The following is a 9283-nucleotide window of genomic DNA, read 5'->3' as shown; positions in this document are numbered from 1 at the left end:
AACCCAACAAAAGTAAAAGAAGGCATCTCCATAATTTCACACTTTCATTCCACTCATTACAGTCAGTCACGGTCACGGTCACGGTCACAGTCACAGGCTCGCAGAGAGAGAGAGAGAGCAAAGAAAGGGTGGATGTGGAGGGTGTTCTTCTTCTTCTCTCTGCAGAAAAGAACAAGTCTCGTCCTGCTTTTGCAAGCAAACCTCTGATTTATTACCAAATCGGAACCAGACACAGTCAGACTTTCTCTCGCTTTTGAAAGCAAAGCAAAGCGCAGAAGAAAAATAGCACAAAATGAGTGAAGACGCCAAGAGAAGCGTCCCTGGAGCTCTGTCGTCGAAGCCTAATTCCGACGACCGTAAACCCTCGCCGGCGGTCACCACAGCCACCGGCAAGCGTGTCATCATCAAGAGCGCCGACATGTTCCAGGATATGCAGAAGGAGGCTGTCGACATCGCCATCGGCGTTAGCTCCTCTCTCTCTCTCTCTATATCTTGTTTTTATTATTATTTTTTTGAATTTTCTCATAACGAATCTTTGGGTTTAATTTACAAATGGGTTTTTTTGGGAAAACAAAAGTATTGAATTTCTGGGTTTTATTCAGGCATTTGAGAAGCACAGCGTAGAGAAGGACGTTGCGGAGTATATTAAGAAGGAGTTCGATAAGAGGCATGGACCCACTTGGCATTGCATCGTCGGTCGTAATTTTGGTAACCCGTTCAGTTTCTCTCTTCCCTTTTCTGGGTATTCTTTTTCTTTTTTCTTATTGGGGTGTTTTGTTCAGATATAACATTTCAGAACTTTGGGTGATAATGAACAAATCTAATGCATGATTTTTTGCTTTTAGTTGCTGTTGGGTTTTTTCTAGTTTGATGAGGATGGGTTGTGCTGTTTGAAATGAAATAGATCTAAAACATTGTAGCTCTCTCAGATTGAGAAATTCTCAGTTGAATGGCTGAAAAACTTTGTTAATATATATTACTTTTTTTGTTGACATGGAAGGGTGCTTAAACTCAAGAGTGGAAAACCTTTTGACCAATGATTATTGTCCAATGGATCCTGATTTTGGAGGGATATCTGTTATTGTTCTTTCTTCAGCCTTTAGAAAATTAGATATTCAGCTGCGGTTGAATGGTTGAAAGAGTTTTGTAAGTAATAGAAAATGGGGGATTCAGACTTGTATATAATCTCTATGCAATCCCAATCGGGTTTGTCAATGATTGAAATTAAGTTGTCAGTTTGGCTTTCTCATTGGTTGTGTACCTGATGTTCTAGGTTGAGCCTAATATGCTATGGCTAGATCAATGTCTTATTGAAGCCTTGGGCATAGGCGCATAACTAAATATGCTTGGGGTTTGGCTTCTGTATGTAGTGCAACAACATGGTTCCCTAAATGCTAGCTGGTTATTTGGAGGACAGAGATTGTGGGTGGTTATCCGAAATAAAATTTAGGAGACATGTTTGAGTAGTTCACTAAACATAACTTGAGCTGAGAAAAATTTATTCATAGCCCGTCAATCACAAAAGGTTGTGCTTTTGATGCATTACCAGGCGAGAGGCAGCCCATCGAGGCGTTAATTTGCTTACAGTAAATTTTGTTGTATGCCATCTTGTTTTGCTCTACTTCTGTATATGGCAGGATATTTTATTTCATGTGCATTGTTATGTGTTATCCTCTGTTTACGTTTTCACATGCAATGGTTTGAGATTGGTGTAAAATTCAATATCAATCCTTGATTTTAACAATGTGTCCATATTTCCTGTTTAGTATGAGTATTAGTTTGTACCAATTCTATTGCAAGGAAACAGTTTCTGGGATTCCCATGGAGAACCAGCGTGTCATTTTGTTTAGTTTCTATTCAGCCAACTTGTCAGCTTCACATAGTTGTAATAAAAACACGAGGCACGACCTAGGTTGAATAGTTCATCATTGCCATGTGAATCTCCTATTTTCTTCCACAAGTACCCTTTTGGTTAATTATGAATCTCACAAGCACTGACATTGCTGCTTCAGAGTTTAGAGTGTTCACACTTACATTTGGTTGTTGGGTCTAACGTAGCTTCGACCTTTTCTTTTCAACGTATTACTGACATATGTATGGAATAGCCTGTGTAGTAGGCAAAGGCTTGTGTATGATGCCTTCGGTGATCTTTGATATGGCATCCAGCTCCTGTTGAAACAAGGACTACCAAGGGCAATTGCTGCTAATTTTTCTTGCTCCATTCAGAATGCAATATATAGAAATTGTCTTTAATTTTGGATTTTTGGAATCCCTTTTGTTTTTCTTGCTTAATCTGAATCCAGAGATTAAATCAATTAACATAGAGTTGTTTTTATCTTGCTTAATCTGAATCCAGAGATTAAATCAATTAACATATAGTTGTTTTTATCTTGCTTCCTTAGTAGTAATCTTTAGATTGTTCTTTGTATACCAAATTACAAAAAATTTGTAACATAGAATAAGAATCATTCACAGTTATGATTTCGTGTTTCTTTGTGCAGGTTCATATGTGACTCATGAAACAAACCACTTTGTTTACTTCTACTTGGATCAGAAAGCAGTTTTGCTATTTAAATCCGGTTGAACACGGTTGTGATGTTGGCAAAGATGGAGATGAAAAGAATGACGAGCCTGAAATTGTGATGCCATAAGTTGCACCTGTATGTATTAGTTGAAATCTGCTAGCTTGCAAACCGCTTGCTTAACATTTTCTTGTGCTTAACTTGTATATCTAATATCACTTCTACGGGCTGTGAACCTTGGGTATGAATTTCAGTCTTTCAAATGAATTGTTTCTCTAAACTTGGCTCTTTATCAGAAAGCTCACTCATTTTTCTTTGTTGGGTGAAGTGAAAATATGGAACTTGTATGGGGACTTCTGAACTTCACATCACAGTAACTTAATTTGTACAATTCTCTTCTGGTTTAGAAGAATGGTTTTTAGTAGGAACTCACTAAACATCAGAAAAGATTGCTACTTTTTCTTTTCTTTGATTGGATGTAGACATATGAATATAAAACCTAATGGTTTCTCTAACTCTAATTATTGATTCAATTTCATGCTGTGAACTGATTATTTTCCTACTGAACAAACAAGGAACAAGGAAAGCTATACTATTTCAATGAACGTACAAAATGAAGGGGAGATATTCTTATTGGTTTAAGAATGATTGAATTAGAGGTGGTAAATTACACATAGTTTATTAGCTAGTTAATAGCATATATTCCTTTGAAGTCAAGCAACAAACCTTTGCCATGAGGCCCATGGCTAAGCTAAAGTCCAATGGTTTAAAATAGGTTTAAAATTTCAGTTGCCTTTAAATAAAGTCATTCCCAGCCAACATAAGAATCTCCTCTTTCTTCTTTTTTTTTTTTTTGATAAGTTGGCTAGAGCGGATCCCCGCTTGCACCCGAGTTCGAATCCCCCTCCCAATAATTTAGATTAGATTAAAGTAAGAATCTCTTCTTTGAGTAGTATGATTAGATTGAAAACTCTTTTAAACAACTAATAGATAAACTAGCACTATCAATTAAATAGGCTTTTTGGGGGGCAACTACTGATAATTTTTCTTTTTTAAATAAAGGAAGAGAATCTTGCATGGCAACTCCACTAAGAGCTAGCTAACTATTCTATCGGCTCTAAGCCACCTAGAATTTAAAACTACATGCTATATCTGTCTGCCCAAGAATCTTTATCAAGGTCTAAAATATCGATGATATCGGAAATATCGATAGTCCAAAAACACGGAAATTTCGATAGAAATATAAGATATTATCGATATCGATAAAAATTGAATAAAAACCACGGAAATTGTAAGAAAAACTTGAAATTTTTATTGAAACTTTGGATGATGTTTATTTAGTCAATTATCTATTCGTTTATCACAAAAAATTGGAAGGAAATTCATTGTATGATGGATTTAATTGATTTAAGTTGATTATATAGCGTGCTGACAAATACTGTGAGTGTAGAAAATATGTAGTAATTAATGAAAGAAGATTAAACACACCATAATCATTTATATATAATGATTTACTACAATATTTTACACTTTATACATTGCATGGTAAGATACATGAGTGACTATGAGGTTCAAAAAATTTCAGTATCTTCATCATCTCTATGTGTAGAGTAAGTGTATTGTGAGTAGTCATCAAATGATAAATCCCCAAAATAGTTTTCCATGTAATTATTAATATGTCACTCATATGGATCTGAGATTGATTGACATTGTCTATAAACAAAATCATTTGAAGATTGGGTCTCAAATTCTTTCCATGAGCTGCTTGATTCCTTCCCAAAAGTAAAAGTCAAAGACTCACATTCTCATGTGAAAATTTAATTCTTACAAAAGCAGTTCAAAACGAAACAGTATAAATATACATATTTTAGCATTGTATCACAAAAACATAAGCAACATGGTGGTTAAGGTGTTGGAGGAGTAAAATGGCAAGGGTTTGAATCCCCTTTGAGTGTGTGATTTGTGTTTTTTTCTTTCTCTTTTTCCATTACATCGATATTTTTGATATTTTTGATATTTTCAATATTATAGCGATATTTTGACAAAATATTGTTGAAGTGTGAGCGAAATTATCGACATCGATATTTTTTGATATTATCGATATTTATACGATATGTGTATGGATACGTTCCGAAATATCAGTGACCCGAAAAAACGATAATATCCTCGATATTATCGATATTTTATTTAGACTATGATGTTTATAATGTTTTTGGCAATTCTAAGATTGCCTTGTCTTGGCTTGCTCGTGTCTAGCCGCCGGCAAGTTGATCGACTCGAATGAAGCAAGTCTAATGTTTATTTGAGGAACATAATCAAGAAGATTATTATATTTAATCTCTTTTACAAAAAGTTTGTAGAATTCTATATATATTGAGTTTGGCTACTTGTCATATTTAATATAAAATTCTATAGAAGCCTCTCATTTCTCTCCGTCTCTGTCAAGGCTGCGAAAAGCAGAATTCACAGTCGTCTTGAAGCTATTAAAAATGGTTTTTCTCAGGCAGCAGCAAGGTTAAGACCTAAAATTACAGTGTCGTTTTGCAGGGAAGGCTTATTGAGCATATATAAGGAGGAGGGAGGGCATAAAGACAAATAAGTGGCAAATCCTATTTATTCCAATTAGCATTTTCCAAATTCCAATCCCTCTTTCTAGGGTTCTAAGTTCCTACTTTCAAGACTGCATGAGCACATAAAAAAGCATATAGATTCCATTCCGAGGTCCTAATTCCTGTGCTTTATTTTATTTATTTATTTTTATTTTTAAAGGCTTCGAAATTAATCCATGTTCATTCACAGAAGAAAAGTAAAAGAAATATAAAAAGAGATTCACACCCACTATTTTCCCCAAATGATTGATTCGTACCAGAAACCCTTTTCCTTGTTTTGTATCTTTCTTTATGGAACTGTTTCCCAATGTCAATTTGTGCAGACATGATGTTTCAACTTCCAATCATGCATGCATCTCGCTTGCCTCACCTAAACACAATACAAAAATTACTCGAGTGCTTGCAGATGAAGCCATGGCTGCACTATATATCATTGGATTGTGCAGGTAAAATTATTGTACCGATTCTCCCATAATGTGCACGTAAAGTTCATTATTATGTGACCTGATCTGGCTTGGTAGGTACCACGTGTATTGTTCGATGAAAGTTACATATAATTGATACATATAAAATACAAAATATTTTACTTAATACGACACTGATAAATGCTAATAAAATACTGTCCATTTGCATTGTTATAGGAAAGTTACATATAATCAGTGCATACGAAACTTTACCTAAGCCAACCAGTAACAATCAACTTTTCATTAATGTGACACCAATAAATGGTAACAATCAACTTTTATTCTAAATTGTCAGAGAAAAGTTACATATAATCGAATCATGCATAATCTTCCCCTAATGCAATACCGACAACAATCAACTTTTTTTCTACATAGTCGGAGAAAGTTACGTATAATCGACACAAGCCAAATCTTCCTCTAAGAGCATCTCCAAGGGAGATGTCAAATACCAAACATCAAATTTAAATTTGATGGCTGATGTGACAATTTGACATCTTACACAGCTTTACACTCCACCCGATATGTCAAATTAAATTATTATTTTATTACATTTTAGTGTTGATTTATTTTTAATTAAAAAGAATATAAAAGAAAAAATAATAAAATATTCATTTGACATCTTACTTTTGGGATGTCAAAAATAACATCTCAATCTTCAGCCATCATTCCACATCAGCTTTGACACATCGGTTGGAGTGTGTGAGATGTTATTTCTAGCTGTTAAATATCTATATGGCACTTTTGACATATCGGTTGGAGATGCTCTAATACAACATAAATAAATGATAAAATTTTCTTCAACATTGTCAGAGAAAAATTACTTATGTTCGACGCAAACAAAATTTTTCTCAAATACGACGCTAATAAAACAATATACTTTTTATTACGCATTGTCAGAGAAAAGTTACATATAACCGACGGGTTCAGAACAGTTACCCTAATAATGCGACATCGATTAATGGTGACAGTCAGCATTCCTTTGCCGAAAATTTGCAACCGTTCTGATATTTTATCCTCGGATGTTTTCTACTTGATGAAACATTTTACCTTCTCTTTCTTTGGCTTTTCCTTCCCCATTTCTTTTAATGATCAAAGACCATTCAACGTCCTTGGCAATATTATTGGACCGCCTATCTTTGTCAAATGTAAGAATGGGAACCCATGAAATTAAAATGGTAGCTAAAGGATCAAAATCACACTCATTTCAAGCACTAAATGTATCGTATTCAATGTTGCAAATTGCAATCAAATCAAGAGGGGCTTAGATTTAAGATGCATAAAAAGGGGAGGGCCTATAAATTAAACCAGAAAAGTACAAGGGGTTGAAAGAAATATATTCAATCTCATGGTTCCTTCCTTGGTGGCAGTAATCTTTTTTCTTATTGGGACCATGACATTGTTCTCCAAGTACTAATTCTGCACTATGTTGTCCACCAATATATACTATTGTCCCCTCACTCAGTGCGCAATTTAGACATTCCCTCTACAATTCCACTAAAAATGCGCATCGGATCAGAAAAAGAAACAACAGAGATTTTCCATTGTTGTCATGGTGTCAAAAGAAAAGAAGACAAGTAAAATCATGCTCCATCTCATGAGCAGTATTACCACACTCAAAAATTTTATAAAATTTCAATAATTAAAATCATCAATGCACAATAACAAAATGCCATTAATGCCCTCTCAACTGTCACAAAATCCCACCACTGTCCTCCATGGTTTCTGCTCTAAACAATGGTGGAGCAACCAAAACCGTGGGCTATTACAGATAAAATGTTTGGGGGCAAAACAGGTTGGATCCTTTTGTCCTCTTGGCAGGAAGCACTAATAAAAAGGACAAAGAACATCATAGTCATTTCGAAATAAACCAAGGGGTAAAACTGAAAATACAACTCAAAGAAACCAATTCTTGGTTTCCAACTGGTTCTCTCTCAGTCTCAGTAGGCAAAACCACTCCCTCGGTTTCTGGTTCCTTTCCGTTGATTGGAGGCAGCAGATGAAGAAGAAGATGATGAGGAAGCCGAAGTAGGTTTCATGGCAGCCATTGAACACTGCTTCTCTTGGCGAAGACTCTCTTCCTCGTCCATGAAAATCTGCCTGTACCTGCACTCCACGCTGCAGAAGCCCCTGTCACCCCTGCATTTTCAAAACCAAATGAAAAAAACCCAAATCAAGATCTTCACTTTTTTCTCCAAAACCGCCATGCAATGATGCAAAACCAAAAACAACATCTGGGTTTTTTAAGAAACAGTAAAATCAGAGGTGGGTTGTGCTTATTTTAACAAAAAGGTGTGAGCTTTTGTGTTTTTTTTTTTGGGGGTTGTGGGCGGACTTACTTGTACATGTAGATGTCTTTGCCAGGCAAGAGTTTCTGTCTGCACAAAAAACATTGGTCAAGAAAAGTTGGGGCCAAGAAGGGTGTCTGAGGAGAAAAGAGAAGATTTTTGTGGCTTTTTGAAGGGTTTGAAGGAGAAGGCAAACAAGAAGACGACGATGAAGGCTTGTTGATCACAACCATGGTGGTTTTGTTAATAACTTGTGGGATATTTTTGCCCACACCACCACTTCGCTTTTGACCTTCCAATACTATGCTAAGTCCAACCATATCTCATTCTCTGTGTGTGCCTTCTTCAACACACACACACACACGCAAACCCTCTTTGAACCTCTTTCTCTGTAAATTTGGTGATGGGAGGAAGAGAGAGGCTTCTGGAGGATAAAAAATTTGAGGAAAATAAATAGAGCAGAAAGACAAGGGATTGGTGGGTCCCCTAACAGCTATGGAGCAGTAACAAGGACGATTAGCGTAGCCATTGATTTGACTCCTTGTGCTGGTTAACTGCCACATACCCCCTTCTCTAGTTCCCAATTCATTTTCTTTTTTTTACATTCTTTTTTTGGGGGTTTTTTTAATTTTCTTTTGGGCTATTTTTGTTTTTGTTTTGTCTGCTTATGTTTACGTTTTAAATGCGATTGCTTGTATAAAACTCGTCTCATAATTATTATTATTATGGTCAGAAGTAAAAACAAAAAAACCCAGTCGCATTCGAACAAAGCCAGAAATGGGTCATGTGATCAGTTGCTCTCTTCTGCGGAGGGTTGCATGGGCTGTATGATTTATACATAAACTGAAGACTGACAGAAAAGCATGCTTTGCTTTTGTCTATATGCCTAATTGCCAAAACAAACTAACAAACCCATGAGTTTATTACACACCTTCTAATAATTTTGTGTGCTATACTCTACAAATTCTTTCTTGGTTTCTTCTGTCTTTTTCATAACTAAGGAAAGATTATTGTTTACTTAATTCACTAACCTAAATTAATGCCCTAATAGATTATGGTAAACTTTGTTGGTGAGGATGATTGGACATTGTTTTGAAAGTTCTATCTCAACCCACCCTGGGATTTTTTTATATTTATTTTCCTTTTTCTTGACCAATGGAAGTATAAATTTCTAACCCAATCCGAACCCACTAACAGATAGGGTGGGGTTTACTAATTGCTTTCTTAAAAGGTCTTGAAATACAGATAGTGTTATATATAGACTATCTAAATGCTTCCTAATCCAACTTTAAAATAAATAAACAGGACATTCATTGCTTTTGTTTTATGCATAATCAATGTTTTAAAATAAATAAAAAAGAGAAATATCATAAGATGAATAACGAGATGGTTCTACGATGGAT

The 9283-nt window shown here is 35.4% G+C and overlaps 2 protein-coding genes across 2 annotated transcripts; one reads left to right on the top strand and one right to left on the bottom strand.

The window, feature by feature from the left end:
* Positions 1-155: 155 nt before the first annotated feature.
* Positions 156-2802, top strand: LOC110750293 (Dynein light chain type 1 family protein). The gene is made up of 3 exons (XM_021950591.2): positions 156-463; positions 603-708; positions 2502-2802. Exons 1-3 carry the CDS (start codon positions 293-295, stop codon positions 2582-2584), a joined length of 360 nt encoding a protein of 119 aa, XP_021806283.1. The 5' UTR covers positions 156-292; the 3' UTR covers positions 2585-2802.
* Positions 2803-7215: 4413 nt separating this feature from the next.
* On the bottom strand, positions 7216-8315 carry LOC110750206 (DUF581 family protein, putative (DUF581)). Its single transcript, XM_021950494.2, has 2 exons — positions 7932-8315; positions 7216-7731 (listed from the first exon to the last, which is right to left on the bottom strand). The coding sequence occupies exons 1-2, from the start codon at positions 8198-8200 to the stop codon at positions 7533-7535; spliced, it is 468 nt and encodes a 155-aa protein (XP_021806186.1). The 5' UTR covers positions 8201-8315; the 3' UTR covers positions 7216-7532.
* Between the last annotated feature and the right edge of the window lie 968 nt (positions 8316-9283).

The sequence above is a fragment of the Prunus avium genome, chromosome 1 (assembly GCF_965620075.1).
Source record: "Prunus avium chromosome 1, drPruAviu1.hap1.1, whole genome shotgun sequence".
Taxonomy (NCBI): Eukaryota; Viridiplantae; Streptophyta; class Magnoliopsida; order Rosales; family Rosaceae; genus Prunus; species Prunus avium.
Note: the sequence above shows the minus strand (reverse complement) of the source record. Positions and strands in the feature narration are given on the sequence as shown.

Bases quoted from the DNA above. Each gene is read 5' to 3' on its own strand.
- LOC110750293 (XM_021950591.2), top strand. From the start codon at position 293: ATGAGTGAAGACGCCAAGAGAAGCGTCCCTGGAGCTCTGTCGTCGAAG. The intron at 464-602 runs GTTAGCTCCTCT...GGTTTTATTCAG, and splicing joins CTGTCGACATCGCCATCGGC to GCATTTGAGAAGCACAGCGT. The intron at 709-2,501 runs GTAACCCGTTCA...TTCTTTGTGCAG, and splicing joins CATCGTCGGTCGTAATTTTG to GTTCATATGTGACTCATGAA.
- LOC110750206 (XM_021950494.2), bottom strand. From the start codon at position 8,200: ATGGTTGGACTTAGCATAGTATTGGAAGGTCAAAAGCGAAGTGGTGGT. The intron at 7,732-7,931 runs GTAAGTCCGCCC...TTGAAAATGCAG, and splicing joins AAAGACATCTACATGTACAA to GGGTGACAGGGGCTTCTGCA.